The sequence below is a fragment of the Cherax quadricarinatus genome, chromosome 42, assembly GCF_038502225.1.
Source record: "Cherax quadricarinatus isolate ZL_2023a chromosome 42, ASM3850222v1, whole genome shotgun sequence".
NCBI lineage: Eukaryota > Metazoa > Arthropoda > Malacostraca > Decapoda > Parastacidae > Cherax > Cherax quadricarinatus.
The window spans coordinates 11,755,889-11,772,111 of NC_091333.1; the positions used below are offsets into that span (position 1 = coordinate 11,755,889).

Sequence of the window (16,223 nt, forward strand, 5' to 3'; positions counted from 1 at the left end):
TTCATGTGTTATCTATGTATTTCTCTCCCTGCTTGCACTTCAACAGTGTATTCAATGTACTGTCTTTAGCTACTTGGGTTTGTTCCACTAACATATCCCTTGATCTTAAGAATGCAGCTACAGAATCAGTACATCTTTTTTACAATCCACTTTCTTCATTTATGAGTGATAAACATTTACTTACTCTTTAAAGAATAAAAAGGCACCATACTGTGCCTGGAACAATACATAAATAACCTACACATAAAAAAATGAAACTTATGATGACATTTTGGTCCACCTGTGACCATTAACTAGACCAAATCATAAGTTTTATTCTATGTGCACGTTATTTGCGTATTTTCTTAGTCTCATAGGATTTATAGTCTAGCAAATTTTTCAAGGTATAATATTCATGTGTGTTGCAGGTGGTTGGTAGGCTTCATTGAATTTATCAGGTTTTTCTTTGATAACTGCACCATAAGGAAGATTAAGATTAGTTGGTTTGTTATATTTAAAGTCTATCAGCTTCATGAGGGTATTTAAAGCTGTAGGTATCCTTTACACTTCCAGTCAAGAATACCTTAATCAAATGGGGAGTGAAGTAAACTGTCATTGTATCTACACTAAGATTGAGATACATTTTGGTGTACTTCATATACATTAAGAGATGAACACCTTTTGGTGTACATCACAGATATGCACACTTTTCCATGTATATTCACAAAGAGAGTCATGCATTACGATTTATGTATGCTGAGATAAACATGTTTTAGTATATACACTGTAGCCTGATTCAGATAATAAGGGTAACTTGATGCAGGGACTTCATCCTGCCAATCCCACATCTTCATTTAAATTTATTTTGTGCAGATGCTGAAGATCAGCTGTCTTCATTTCATTTTTTTTTTAATGTTTTCTTTGCACCATTGACACTGGACTAGCTTTTGTGTATCTCATTGGTGTTAAAGGGGGAAAGGAAATTGAAATGTCTTCAAATTCAGTAATATACCATACTTCTTGTTAATATTAAATGCTTGTATTTCTGTTGACCTAGGTAGTAGGTTGGTAGACAGCAACCACCCAGGGAGGTACTACCTTCCTGCCAAGTGAGTGTAAAACGAAAATCTGTAATTGTTTTACATGATGGTAGAATTGCTGGTGTCCATTTTTCTGTCTTATAAACATGCAGGGTTTCAGGTACATCTTGCTACTTCTACTTACACTTAGGTCACACTACACATACATGTACAAGCATATATATACACACCCCTCTGGGTTTCCTTCTATTTTCTTACTAGTTCTTGTTCTTGTTTATTTCCTCTTATATCCATGGGGAAGTGGAACAGAAATCTTCCTCCGTAAGCCATGCGTGTTGAAAGAGGCAACTAAAATGCCAAGAGCAAGGGGCTAGTAACCCCTTCTCCTGTATATGTTACTAAATTTGAAAAGAGAAACTTTCATTTTTCTTTTTGGGCCACCCTGCCTTGGTGGGATGTAGCCAGTTTGTTGAAAAAAAAAAAATCTGTTGACTATCTCTAATTATGTCGTTTTATTTTGACAGGGAGAGTGAGTTATCTACGGAACAAGAGCAACATCAAAATCTAATAAAAGATGCATCGGACTTAAAGACATCAATCAGTAATCTTAAACTAGAACACACTGGGGTAGAGAAAACTCTTCGAGACAAAGTTAGTTGAAGAAACTAGTAAAACAACCATTTTCTTTTAATTTGTTTAATTCGTGAAAGGATTCGCATTTGACTCGCAAAATCACAATAACATGATTGCAAACCAATCACGAAACAGGTGGGATTTGAACCCATGGCCAGTGAGTCGTAAAACTCCAGGCACTGGCCTGGGGTTCAAACCTCACCTGTTCTATGGTTTATTCATAAGTCTAAATATGGCTAAAAAAAAGTATTATCTTTCACTTCTTGTATATTATTGCTTCCATAAGCCTGTATATTCATTGGCTGAAGTATATATAGCTCTTACATTTCCATTTAAATGTATTGCAGCTTAATGAGAGTTTGGCAACTCAGTGTGAACTGGAAGGTCGAATACGATCTTTAGACCTCATTGTACTGCAGTTACGGACTGAACTACAGATGGAGAAACATCGGTCCACAGCTTTATCTGATGAGACAAGTAGTTTGCATAAAAAGGTTTGTAATTATATACAAAATTCTATAATACTTTTTTTTTTTTTTCAACAAGTCTGCCGTCTCCCACCGAGGCAGGGTGACCCAAAGAGAAAGAAAATCCCCAAAAAGAAAAAACTTTCATCATCATTCAACACTTTCACCTCACTCACACATAATCACTGTTTTTGCAGAGGTGCCCAGAATACAACAGTTTAGAAGTATATACGTATAAAAACACACAACATATCTCTCCAAACTGCCAGTATCCCAAACCCCTCCTTTAGAGTGCAGGCATTGTACTTCCCATTTCCAGGACTCAAGTCCGGTTATATAAAATAACCGGTTTCCCTGAATCCCTTCACTAAATATTACCCTGTTCACACTCCAACAGATCGTCAGGTCCCAGATACCATTTGTCTCCATTCACTCCTATCTAACACGCTCACGCACGCTTGCTGGAAGTCAAAACCCCTCGCCCACAACACCTCCTTTACCCCCTCCATCCAACCTTTTCGAGGACGACCCCTACCCCGCCTTCCTTCCTCTACAGATTTATACGCTCTCCATGTCATTCTACTTTGATCCATTCTCTCTAAATGACCAAACCACCTCAACAAACCCTCTTCAGCCCTCTGACTAATGCTTTTATTAACTCCACACCTTCTCCTAATTTCCACACTCCAAATTTTCTGCATAATACTTACACCACACATTGCCCTTAGACAGGACATCTCCACTGCCTCCAACCGGCTTCTTGCTGCAGCATTTACAACCCAAGCTTCACACCCATATAAGAGTGTTGGTACTACTATACTTTCATACATTCCCTACTTTGCCTCCATAGATAACATTTTTTGCCTCCACATATACCTCAATGCACCACTCACCTTTTTTCCTTCATCATTTCTATGATTTACCTCATCCTTCATAAATCCATCCGCTGACACGTCAACTCCCAAATATCTGGAAACATTCACTTTTTCCATACTCCTCCTCCCCAATTTGATATCCAATTTTTCTTTATCTAAATCATTTGATACTCTCATCGCCTTACTCTTTTCTATGTTCACTTTCAACTTTCTACCTTTACACACATTCCCAAATTCGTCCACTAACCTTTGCAATTTTTCTTTAGAATCTCCCATAAGCACAGTATCATCAGCAAAAAGTAACTGTGTCACTTCCCATTTTGTATTTAATTCCCCATAATTTAATCCCACCCCTCTCCCGAACACCCTAGCATTTACTTCTTTTACAACCCCATCTATAAATATATTAAACAACCATGGTGACATTACGCATCCCTGTCTAAGACCTACTTTTACTGGGAAGTAGTCTCCCTCTCTTCTTCACACCCGTAATTATTATTTTTAATGTACAGTATAAGTCAATACTGTCTCGATTCTGAGAATTATATGCGACAAAGAATTGCATGAATTATTACAAGAATCAAGCTGTTGTTGCTGACATCATAGATGCCACTGGTACTGATGTCATCTTTGAATGGAACATTGGATTACCATATGTACAGAATGAAACTAAATAAAAGTGAAAGCATAAATAAAGATGGGAAACTTGATGAAAAACACTTTTACTGAGTTGGATGGAAATATTGTACTGCCAACAATAGTTAAGAAAAGGCACACAGGTGCAGAACAAGCTTTTATTGTGACACTGTTGCACTCTTTGTAGAGCTTTATCAAGCTATGACTTGATAAAGCACTACACAGAGCAAAATGTTCTTGAAGCGTCCCCCGTAATGTGTCTTTTCTTCACAAGATTGATGGACCCAGTGACCTGATACAAAATATACTGAAATAACACTAGATTCCTGTAATTCTTTTTTTCTTATTTATGACATGAGAATTTTGTAAGATTCAAAGTTAGTTTGCTTAAAATGGTTTACAAAATAAGTGGTTCTCTTTTGAGCATATAAGATCATGGATAACTAAAGTGTAATAAACACTTGTTAATGCTCAAAAATAGCCCACATGCAGACAAATTCAGAAGATTAATTAATCTGTATATTTCTGGCAAGACAATGATGGAATAAGTGATGGTGAAAGTGTTTCTTGTTTTTTGGGTTATCCTGCCTCAGTGGGAGACAACTTTTTTGTTTGGGGGAAAAAAAAAAGTTTCTGTGAATTTTGTAAATTGTCAGAAGCAGTTTAAATACCTTGGGAACATTCTTCATGTGGCAACGTGCTAAAGAAAAATGAGTTAGCATGAAGAACTAGGCATTAGAGTAAAAGACAGTAAAATTTATTTATTTATTTTTTCATAGGTCAAAGATCTTCAAGAACGAGTATGGAGTCAGACTCGTAGGCAGAGAAACAATAGCAGCGATAGCATTAGGAGTGGTGACAGCATGAAGAGCAGCAGTGGTCATCGCAGCACAGGAGACTCGGCATGGGGAAAACATGCTAGCCCAGAGTTTAGCAGTTATTTGAGCTTGCTTCCCTCAGCAGCAAGCAATGATAAAGTTGATCAGCAGGTGCAGGTCAGTTGGGTATCAGCTATACATGGGACAGTACCTTCATTTATTTGGGATCTTAATAACAATTTACTAGAAATCCAATTTAAATGGACCTTTGGCTTACAACCAGTATCCACAGGTCTGGTATCCACAGTTTCAGTTATCTACCATCTTGCTTCAGTGGGATACAGCCAATGTGTTGAAAGAATAATAATAATAATAATACAGTAATGATAACTATAATGAGCAAAGCTAATATATGCAATTCTCTTTTGATATTTGTATAAGAACAGATTTTTTTCACTTTTATTCATTTTAAAAAGTAATCTGCTTTTAATAGTGCATGATGAAAGAAGTGGGAGATGGCCAAGCCAGAGAGGAACATCTTCACACACTGCTGCGGGAGAAAGACGCAGCACTTCACAGCCTACAGTATTCACTCTCTACCCAGATCACAGCAAAAAACCATGGTAAAAAGTAAAAACTTGAAATTAGCTCTATTGTATATCAAATTTAGTAAAAATTTACATTTGATTTTCCAGTATCCCATCCTTCAAGAAATGTACCTTGGAACCAGGAATTTTTTTTTTTTTTTTTTCAACAAGTCGGTCGTCTCCCACCGAGGCAGGGTGACCCAAAAAAAGAAAGAAAATCCCCAAAAAGAAAATACTTTCATCATCATTCAACACTTTCACCACACTCACACATTATCACTGCTTTTGCAGAGGTGCTCAGAATACAACAGCTTAGAAGCATATACGTATAAAGATACACAACATATCCCTCCAAACTGCCAATATCCCAAACCCCTCCTTTAAAGTGCAGGCATTGTACTTCCCATTTCCAGGACTCAAGTCCGACTATATGAAAATAACCGGTTTCCCTGAATCCCTTCACTAAATATTACCCTGCTCACACTCCAACAGATCGTCAGGTCCCAAGTATCATTCGTCTCCATTCACTCCTATCTAACACGCTCATGCACGCTTGCTGGAAGTCCAAGCCCCTCGCCCACAAAACCTCCTTTACCCCCTCTTTCCAACCCTTTCGAGGACGACCCCTACCCCTCTTTCCTTCCCCTATAGATTTATATGCTTTCCATGTCATTCTACTTTGATCCATTCTCTCTAAATGACCAAACCACCTCAACAACCCCTCTTCTGCCCTCTGACTAATGCTTTTATTAACTCCACACCTTCTCCTAATTTCCACACTCCGAATTTTCTGCATAATATTTACACCACACATTGCCCTTAGACAGGACATCTCCACTGCCTCCAACCGTCTCCTTGCTGCTGCATTTACCACCCAAGCTTCACATCCATATAAGAGTGTTGGTACTACTATACTTTCATACATTCCCTTCTTTGCCTCCATAGATAACGTTTTTTGACTCCACATATACCTCAACGCACCACTCACCTTTTTTCCCTCATCAATTCTATGATTAACCTCATCCTTCATAAATCCATCCGCCGACACTTCAACTCCCAAGTATCTGAAAACATTCACTTCTTCCATACTCCTCCTCCCCAGTTTGATATCCAGTTTTTCTTTATCTAAATCATTTGATACCCTCATCACCTTACTCTTTTCTATGTTCACTTTCAACTTTCTACCTTTACACACATTCTCAAACTCATCCACTAACCTTTGCAATTTTTCTTTAGAATCTCCCATAAGCACAGTATCATCAGCAAAAAGTAACTGTGTCAATTCCCATTTTGAATTTGATTCCCCATAATTTAATCCCACCCCTCTCCCAAACACCCTAGCATTTACTTCTTTTACAACCCCATCTATAAATATATTAAACAACCATGGTGACATTACACATCCCTGTCTAAGACCTACTTTTACCGGGAAGTATTCTCCCTCTCTTCTACATACCCTAACCTGGGCCTCACTATCCTCATAAAAGCTCTTTACAGCATTTAGTAACTTACCACCTATTCCATATACTTGCAACATCTGCCACATTGCTCCTCTATCCACTCTATCACATGCCTTTTCTAAATCCATAAATGCAATAAAAACTTCCCTACCTTTATCTAAATACTGTTCACATATATGCTTCAATGTAAACACTTGATCTACACATCCCCTACCCACTCTGAAGCCTCCTTGCTCATTCGCAATTCTACATTCTCTCTTACCTCTAATTCTTTCAATTATAACCCTACCGTATACTTTTCCTGGTATACTCAGTAAACTTATTCCTCTATAATTTTTACAATCTCTTTTGTCCCCTTTCCCTTTATATAAAGGGACTATACATGCTCTCTGCCAATTCCTAGGTACCTTCCCCTCTTTCATACATTTATTAAACAAAAGTACCAACCACTCCAACACTATATCCCCCCCTGCTTTTAACATTTCTGTCATGATCCCATCAGTTCCAGCTGCTTTACCCCCTTTCATTCTACGTAATGCCTCACGTACCTCCACCACACTTACATTCTGCTCTTCTTCACTCCTAAAAGATGGTATACCTCCCTGGCCAGTGCATGAAATTACCGCCTCCCTTTCTTCCTCAACATTTAAAAGTTCCTCAAAATATTCTCGCCATCTACCTAATACCTCCCTCTCCCCATCTACTAACTCCCCTACTCTGTTTTTAACTGACAAACCCATACTTTCCCTAGGCTTTCTTAACTTGTTTAACTCACTCCAAAATTTTTTCTTATTTTCATTAAAATTTCTTGACAGTGCCTCTCCCACTCTTTCATCTGCTCTCCTTTTGCACTCTCTCACCACTCTCTTCACCTTTTTTTTACTCTCCATATACTCTGCTCTTCTTATAACACTTCTGTTTTGTAAAAACCTCTCATAAGCTACCTCTTTCTCTTTTATCACACCCTTTACTTCATCATTCCACCAATCACTCCTCTTTCCTCCTGCCCCCACCCTCTTATGACCACAAACTTCTGCCCCACATTCTAATACTGCATTTTTAAAACTATTCCAACCCTCTTCAACCCCCCCACTACTCATCTTTGCACTAGCCCACCTTTCTGCCAATAGTCGCTTATATCTCGCTCGAACTTCCTCCTCCCTTAGTTTATACACTTTCACCTCCCTCTTACTTGTTGTTGCCACCTTCCTCTTTTCCCATCTACCTCTTACTCTAACTGTAGCTACAACTAAATAATGATCTGATATATCAGTTGCCCATCTATAAACATGTACATCCTGGAGCCTACCCATCAACCTTTTATCCACCAATACTTAATCTAACAAACTACTTTCATTACGTGCTACATCATACCTTGTATATTTATTTATCCTCTTTTTCATAAAATATGTATTACTTATTACCAAATTTCTTTCTACACATAGCTCAATTAAAGGCTCCCCATTTACATTTACCCCTGGCACCCCAAATTTACCTACTACTCCCTCCATAACATTTTTACCCACTTTAGCATTGAAATCCCCAACCACCATTACTCTCACACTTGATTCAAAACTCCCCACACATTCACTCAACATTTCCCAGAATCTCTCTCTCTCCTCTACACTTCTCTCTTCTCCAGGTGCATACACGCTTACTATAACCCACTTTTCACATCCAATCTTTATTTTACTCCACATAATCCTTGAATTTATACATTTGTATATATATTAATTATTTTTTACAGAGCTTGAGGAGCTTACTGGTAAAGTAACATTTTTAGAGGATCAGCTAGGATCACTACTCTCTGGTCTGGAAGTGAGTGCAGCTATTGGCAACATAACAACAGAAGTTGGCCGCCTGCTGCAGGACCGCACGAGCCATCTTGACTCTCTGGACGATTCCTCACATTGGCTTCAAGAGGAAATGTCATCATTAGCTTTGGTTAGCCATAGTGAGAATTTGTTATTCATATGTTTTTATGCATAATAATATTGATTACTTGTAATATAGTATTATTAATTTTTACCTGTAATATAGAGCATTATTAATTTTCCAATTACTGTAATATCATGGCATACTGGAGGCCCTAAATATTGTAACCAGAGATTTGAAATGACATATTTCAGCTTTTCTGGACCTTGTGTTAAAAATTCAGCTTAACTGTTTCGAGGAACTTTCAGAGAAGGTGTCCAGATGCTAGGGAGGATCTCTTGATGTAGGAAACTGGAACTGCAGCACTTTCCCATACCCTGGATTATATCTCATTACCTCCCATTTCCCAGATGCTGTATGACTAGAGATTTCCTTTGAATATAATAGTGAAATAACTTGCAGGACAGCAGTAGTGTGAATGATGGTGAAAATGTTTCTTTTTTCAGGTGATCCTGCCTCGGTGGGAGATGACCAGTGTTAAAAAATTTAATGCACATGACCTTGCAATGATAACACTCAGAATTAGGTATAAGAGAATACCAGACAAAGTAGGGAAGTGATTTTAGGTTTTTTATCAACCACCTGAAGAGCGAGAGTAAACATGAGAATACATCCTGAGTACTGCTTGGTAAAATGATCAGTTCTACTTGGCACTGTCCTGAGACACACTTCTCTCTCACTCTCTCTCTCTCTCTCTCTCTCTCTCTCTCTATCATCATCATCATCATCATCATCATCATCATCAATCATCAATCATCAATCATCATCATCATCATCATCATCATCATCATCATCATCATCATCATCATCATCATCATCATCATCATCATCATCATCATCATCATCATCATCATCGATATTAAGGATGGGTGAGAATGTTGTTGTAGGTAGTAAGTTGTTAGACAGCAACCACCCAGGGAAGTACTACCGTCCTACCAAGTGAGTAAAACGTAAGCCTGTAATTGTTTTACATGATGATAGGATTGCTGTTGTCTTTTTTCTGTCTCGTAAACATGAAAGTTTTCAGGTATGTCTTCCTACTCTTTCTTACACTTAGGTTACACTTCACTTGCATGTACAAGCATAAATATACACACCCCTCTGGATTTTCTTTTATTTTCTTACTAGCTCTTGTTCTTGTTTATTTCCTATCTCCATGGGGAAGTGGAACAGAATTCTTCCTCCGTAAGCCATGCGTGTGGAAAGAGGCGACTAACATGCTGGGAGCAGGGGCTAGTAACCCGTTCTCCTGTATTATTACTAAAGTTAAAAAACAGAGACTTTCATTTTTGGGGGGGCCACACTGCCTCGGTGGGATACAGCCGGTTTGTTGAAAGAAGAAGAGAATGTTGTGGTTTTGAAGTGACAGACATTTCATGAATAATGGTGACTGTGTTTCCTTCTTTAGGTCAACATTCATTTGTAGGAAACAACCAGTATGTTATAGTATAAAAAAAGTTTTATTGAACTGATTAATTATAATAATTTATCCTGGAGATGGGAAGTACAGTGCCTGCACTCTGAAGGAGGGGTGTTAATGTTGCAGTTTAAAAACTGTAGTGTAAAACACCCTTCTGGCAAGACAGTGATGGAGTGAATGATGGTGAAAGTTTTTCTTTTTCGGGCCACCCTGCCTTGGTGGGAATCGGCCAGTGTGATAATAAATAATAAAAATACTTATTAGACTGCATTGTACATTGCAGGAGAACCAGACGCTTAATAATCAGCTTCTTGCGGTCAAGAGGAATGAAGAAGATGCAAGACAAGAAGCCCAAGAGTCTGCTCGGAGAGCAAGACAAGAGGCACGAGAGGAGCGGTTGGCTGCTGTGCGACTAAGAGAGAAGTGCTTGCAATTACAGGTACATACCTTGTGGGTTTAGCACTCTAGTTTTGATTGTAATAATATTACAAGTACTAAATGTTGTATACAAGTTATTAAAACATTTGTAATTTGTTTAAATTTTTTAGGATGGAATTTGCTTTGATTCATTCATAATATTACTGAAGGGGTTTGGAGAGACCTATTTGCTGAACTATGAGTTCTGGAGGTGGGAAGTGCAGTACCTGTACTCTGAAGGATGGTGTGGGGGTTGGAGGGTGACATTCTGCATTTAAGATAACCATTTGAACTGTGATGTCTGTAATAGAAATAACTAGATGAACAGTATTTTTATCAGTATTTTCTCTATATATTAAAGACTGGGTGTAATTTTAACTAAAATAAAGCTGCTTGTATGTATAAGCTCCTCTAGGAAGGAGTCTTGATGCAAGCAAGTGGCTCTTGATCCAAGAAACTGGACCTATGTTACCCTTCCTTGGATCAGGCTTGATCATTTATTATCAAGGTGTTACAGTACCCCTACAAAGAATAGTAGCTTCATAAATACAATAAGGAAATAAATAAAATAGTTAAAGAGAAGCAATAACAACCAAACATTAAGGTAAATGATTGACTATTGACTCCATGAGGAAAGTGGCAAAGAACCCTTCCTCAGTAAACTGTGTGCTCACCTATTTGTGGTTGCAGGGGTCGAGTCCTAGCTCCTGGCCCCGCCTCTTCACCGGTTGCTACTAGGCCCTCTCTCTCCCCGCTCCATGAGCTTTATCAAACCTCGTCTTAAAACTGTGTATGGTTCCTGCCTCCACTACGTCATTTTCTAGGCTATTCCACTGCCTTACAACTCTATGACTGAAGAAATACTTCCTACTATCTCTCTGACTCATTTGTGTCTTCAACTTCCAATTGTGGCCTCTTGTTTCTGTGTCCCCTCCCTGGAACATCCTGTCCTTGTCCACCTTGTCTATTCCACGCAGTATTTTATATGTCGTTATCATGTCTCCCCTGACCCTCCTGTCCTCCAGTGTCGTCAGGCCGATTTCCCTTAATCTTTCTTCATAGGACATTCCCCTTAGCTCTGGAACTAACCTTGTTGCAAACCTTTGTACTTTCTCTAGTTTCTTGACGTGCTTTATCAAGTGCGGGTTCCAAACAGGTGCTGCATACTCCAGTATGGGCCTGACATACACAGTGTACAGTGTCTTGAATGATTCCTTACTAAGGTATCGGAATGCTGTTCTCAGGTTTGCCAGGCGCCCATATGCTGCAGCAGTTATCTGATTGATGTGTGCTTCCGGAGACATGCTCGGTGTTATACTCACCCCAAGATCTTTCTCCTTGAGTGAGGTTTGCAGTCTTTGGCCACCTAGCCTATACTCAGTCTGTGGTCTTCTGTGCCCTTCCCCTATCTTCATGACTTTGCATTTGGCAGGATTAAATTCGAGAAGCCATTTGCTGGACCAGGTGTCCAGTCTGTCCAGGTCTCTTTGAAGTCCTGCCTGGTCCTCATCAGATTTAATTCTCCTCATTAACTTCACATCATCTGCAAACAGGGACACTTCTGAGTCTAACCCTTCCGTCATGTCGTTCACATATACCAAAAATAGCACTGGTCCTAGGACCGACCCCTGTGGGACCCCACTCGTCACAGGTGCCCACTGTGATACATCATTACGTACCATGACTCGTTGTTGCCTCCCTGTCAGGTATTCTCTGATCCATTGCAGTGCCCTTCCTGTTATATGCGCCTGATGCTCTAGCTTCTGCACTAATCTCTTGTGAGGAACTGTGTCAAAGGCCTTCTTGCAGTCCAAGAAGATGCAATCAACCCACCCCTCTCTCTCTTGTCTTACTTCTGTTATTTTATCATAAAACTCCAGAAGGTTTGTGACACAGGATTTGCCTTCCGTGAATCCGTGCTGGTTGGCATTTATACTCCTGTTCCGTTCCAGGTGCTCCACCACTCTCCTCCTGATAATCTTCTCCATAATTTTGCATACTATACACGTCAATGACACAGGTCTATAGTTTAGTGCCTCTTTTCTGTCTCCTTTTTTGAAAATGGGAACTACATTTGCCGTCTTCCATACCTCAGGTAGTTGCCCAGTTTCCAGGGATGTGTTGAAGATTGTGGTAAGTGGTACGCACAACATATCTGCTCCCTCTCTAAGGACCCACGGAGAGATGTTGTCCGGTCCCATTGCCTTTGAGGTATCGATGTCCCTTAGCAGTTTCTTCACCTCCTCCTCATCTGTATGTATGTCGTCCAACACTTGTTGGTGTCCCCATCTGGTCTGTCCCCCCAGAGTCCTTCCTGTCTCTACTGTAAATACTTCCTTAAATCTCGTGTTGAGCTCCTCACATACCTCTTGATCGTTTCTTGTGAGTTCTCCACCTTCTTTCCTCAGCCTTATCACCTGGACCTTGACTGTTGTCTTCCTCCTAATGTGGCTATACAGCAGTTTCGGGTCAGATTTGACTTTCGATGCTATGTCGTTTTCATACTGTCGCTGGGCCTCCCTCCTTATCTGCGCATACTCGTTTCTGGCTCTTCTACTAATCTCCTTGTTTTCCTGGGTCCTATGCCTCCTGTACCTTTTCCATTCTCTGTTGCACTTAGTTTTTGCCTCCCTACACCTTCGGGTAAACCAAGGACTCGTTTTGGTCTTCCTATTATTTCTGTTTCCCTTGGGAACAAAACTTTCCTCTGCCTCCTTGCACTTTGTTGCCACATATTCCATCATCTCGTTTACTGATTTTCCTACCATTTCTCTGTCCCACTGAACCTCCTGCAGGAAGTTTCTCATACCTGTGTAGTCCCCCCTTTTATAGTTTGGCCTGTCCCCTTCAGTTCCTGTTACCTTCTCCACTTGTAACTCTACTATATAGTCAAAACTCAGAACCACATGATCGCTAGCTCCAAGGGGCCTCTCGTAAGTGATGTCCTCAATGTCTGAACTGCTCAGGGTGAACACAAGATCCAGTCTTGCTGGCTCATCCTCCCCTCTCTCTCTGGTTGTGTCCCTGACATGTTGATGCATGAGGTTTTCAAGTACCACATCCATCATCTTGGCTCTCCATGTTTCGGGACCCCCATGTGGCTCCAGGTTTTCCCAGTCGATCTCCCTGTGGTTGAAATCGCCCATTACCAGTAACTTTGCTCTGCTCGAGTGAGCTCTTCTTGCCACCTCAGCCAGTGTGTCCACCATCACCCTGTTGTTTTCTTCGTACTCCTCTCTTGGCCTCCTGCAGTTCTGTGGTGGGTTATACATCACTCCAATGACTACTTTATGTTCTCCGGACTGAATTGTACCTACAATGTAGTCTCTTTCTCCAATCATGTCCATGCCTTCCATTTCCTCAAATCCCCATTGGTGTTTTATGAGCAGTGCAACCCCTCCTCCCCCTCTACTCCTTCTATCTTTCCTCAGGATCTGATATCCTGTTGGGAAGATTGTGTCTGTTATTGTCTCAGCGAGTTTTGTTTCTGTGACTGCTATGATGTCTGGGGATTTTTCACTGATTCTTTCATTTCACTCCTCATGTTTATTCGTTATTCCATCCGCGTTTGTGTACCAAACCTTTAGTTTCTTTTCTATCATTGTGGTCATGCAAGTATATTGGGGTTGGTGGAGCGAGAGCCTTGGTGGGGGCCTATATGGGGCTGTGGTGTAGGTGGGGTTTGTGTTGATGGGGGTGGGGTCAGAATGCCCATAAGGGACAGCTGTTGGGGTGAGGTTTGTGATATGGGGGTTGGTGGCAGAGGGAACAGTGAGTGGGTTGTAGTATAGGTTGCTCAGTTGCGTTGGGAATGTCGCGGGTGGAGTCTTTTGGTGGGAGATTCTGTGGGGTGTGTTTGCCCTTCCTCCTGTGTCTGGGTCCTGCTCATTTTCATTGCTTCTCGTTCCTCCTTGCGTCTCTGTACCCTCTCTTTCAGTGTAGTCCTTTCTTCTCGTGTTCTGTCGCGGTCGAGGTATACTCTCTGGTACCCCTCTTTGTCCCTCAGTCTTGCTTTCTCTTGCAGAATCCTGGTTCGAACTGATTCTTCCTTGAAAGTTACTCTGACAGGCCGTATCCTTCCACTCGCAAACCACCCAATTCTCTGAAAATTTGTCACCTGGGTCATATTGCCCTCCCCTATTGTTTTCATGATGCCTTCAATCATTTTTTTTCTCCTCCTGTTTTATTTCTTCAAAGTTGGCCCCCTTGGCTTCTTGGAGCCCGTACACAAAAACTGACCTCGCCCTTTCCTCCTCCCACTGAGTCTCCATCTGCTTCCTCTGAGGCATTTTATTTCCTTCCATTGACATGTTCTTGCCTTCAGTCCCTGTCATATCTGAAACTTCTATTCTCAGTGAACTGTCTTTCCTGACCAGCTGTCCCTTGCTACTGCAGTTGGCTGTTAGAATCTCTGCATATAACAAACCTTCATTGTCTTCGGACCTGTCGCTTGATCTTAGTGTGCTCATCGTCTTTTCCCTGGCCCCACGTGGGTCTGATAGGGCCTTCGTGTACGGCATGTCTCCGTTGTTGCTTACCATCCCCTTGTCTGCGCCTGACTTTGAATTTCCTGATGTCACATCTGAATTGTCATTTGTCTCTCTAATCTGTTTCAGGCTTTGCAGTTTCTCTTCTAAGCACTGTATCCTAGCTTCTGCTGCTAAGACCTGTACTTCCCACTTCCTGCACTCTTCAGCTATCCGCTCCTCCATTTTCTTACCAAGCTCTACTATCTTCCTTCCCCACTCTTCCTCCCTTTTTTGGAGCTCTAACTCCCAGTCTTTCCTCCCTGGTTCGTCTACCAGATCTCTGGTTTTCCGTCCTCTAAGGCCACCCATATTTTTTTTTTTTTTTTTTTTTCTTTTTCTTTTTATTACCACAGACAGAAGGCTAGAGGAGGGAGGGGGTGTGGGGGGGAGAGAGAAAGGGTAGAAAGAGGGAGAGAGAGGAGAGAGAAAGGGTAGAAAGAGGGAGAGAGAGGAGAGAGAAAGGGTAGAAAGAGGGAGAAAGAGAGGGAGAGGGAGAGGGAGAGAAAGAGAGAGAGAGGGAGAAAGGAGGGCGAGGGAAAAGGCTATGAGAGAGAGAAATGGAGAGATGGAGAGTGTGTGTCATAAGAGGTGACTAAAATGCCAGGAGCAAGAGGCTAGTAACCCCTTCTGTATAAATTACTAAATTTAAAAAGAAAATTTTTGTTTCTTCTTGTTTTGGGTAACCCTGCCTTGGTGGGAGATAGCTAATGTGTAAAATAAAAAAAGAAAGACCATTACATTTAGTTATGGCTTCTAAAGATAGGTGATTTAGTGTACAGTATCAATATTAATCATTCTTAATCTCTCGAGCACTTTATTACCATGTGCAGTCTGACATTTTCTTTTCTAACACATTGGCCATTACCCACCTAATTAAATATCACATTAGAGTTAGAATTTTTTTTTTCTTTTACAGACAAAACTGGATTCGTTACAATTCACCCTCAACCAGGAGCGCGATGAGAGACGGCTGAGTGAGACAGTGCATGGAATTAAGGTTTGGCTTCAAACTTTTAACACTAAGAAAAACATGGTATGGGTGGGGTTAGAACTGATGGCAAGCGAGTTGTAAAACTCCAGGCCAGTGCGTTAACCAATGGGCCAGCTGGCTACAATGAGAGACATCCAATAAAAGTCATCCAGCCAAGTGGTTTACACCCTGGCCTGGAGATTTATAATTTACTTGCCATGAATTTTAACCCCACCAGTACTATGGTGTGTTTGCAATCAGGGCATTAAAATCTCGCGAGTTACTTTTAGCACAAGCGTTTTCATCAAAGGAAGCTTTAAGCTGTGTTAGTTTTAATTTGCAATAACTGGAGAATGCTCTTCCACTTGGTGTACTTTATTTAAGGAAAGGTTTTGATTGATTTTGTACCGTGTTGGTGCAAATTTATTTGCATTAAAAACTTTTGCTACACTCTGTA

At 40.6% G+C, this 16,223-nt stretch overlaps 1 protein-coding gene and 1 long non-coding RNA gene across 5 annotated transcripts in view; one reads left to right on the forward strand and one right to left on the reverse strand.

Annotated features, from left to right (window-relative positions):
• The window catches only part of LOC128695701 (uncharacterized), a 59,880-nt gene that overhangs the window by 38,057 nt on the left and 5,600 nt on the right, over positions 1-16,223 (forward strand). For all 4 annotated transcript variants that reach the window (XM_070093290.1, XM_070093294.1, XM_070093291.1 and 1 more), the window contains exons 13-19: positions 1,544-1,670; positions 2,000-2,146; positions 4,410-4,625; positions 4,942-5,071; positions 8,243-8,439; positions 10,134-10,289; positions 15,713-15,793. In XM_070093290.1, the coding sequence (XP_069949391.1) occupies positions 1,544-1,670; positions 2,000-2,146; positions 4,410-4,625; positions 4,942-5,071; positions 8,243-8,439; positions 10,134-10,289; positions 15,713-15,793 (1,054 nt within the window). The remainder of the gene's footprint in view (positions 1-1,543; positions 1,671-1,999; positions 2,147-4,409; positions 4,626-4,941; positions 5,072-8,242; positions 8,440-10,133; positions 10,290-15,712; positions 15,794-16,223) is intronic.
• LOC138853874 (uncharacterized) overlaps positions 1-16,223 on the reverse strand; it is a 91,536-nt gene that overhangs the window by 35,135 nt on the left and 40,178 nt on the right. The window lies entirely within an intron of this gene.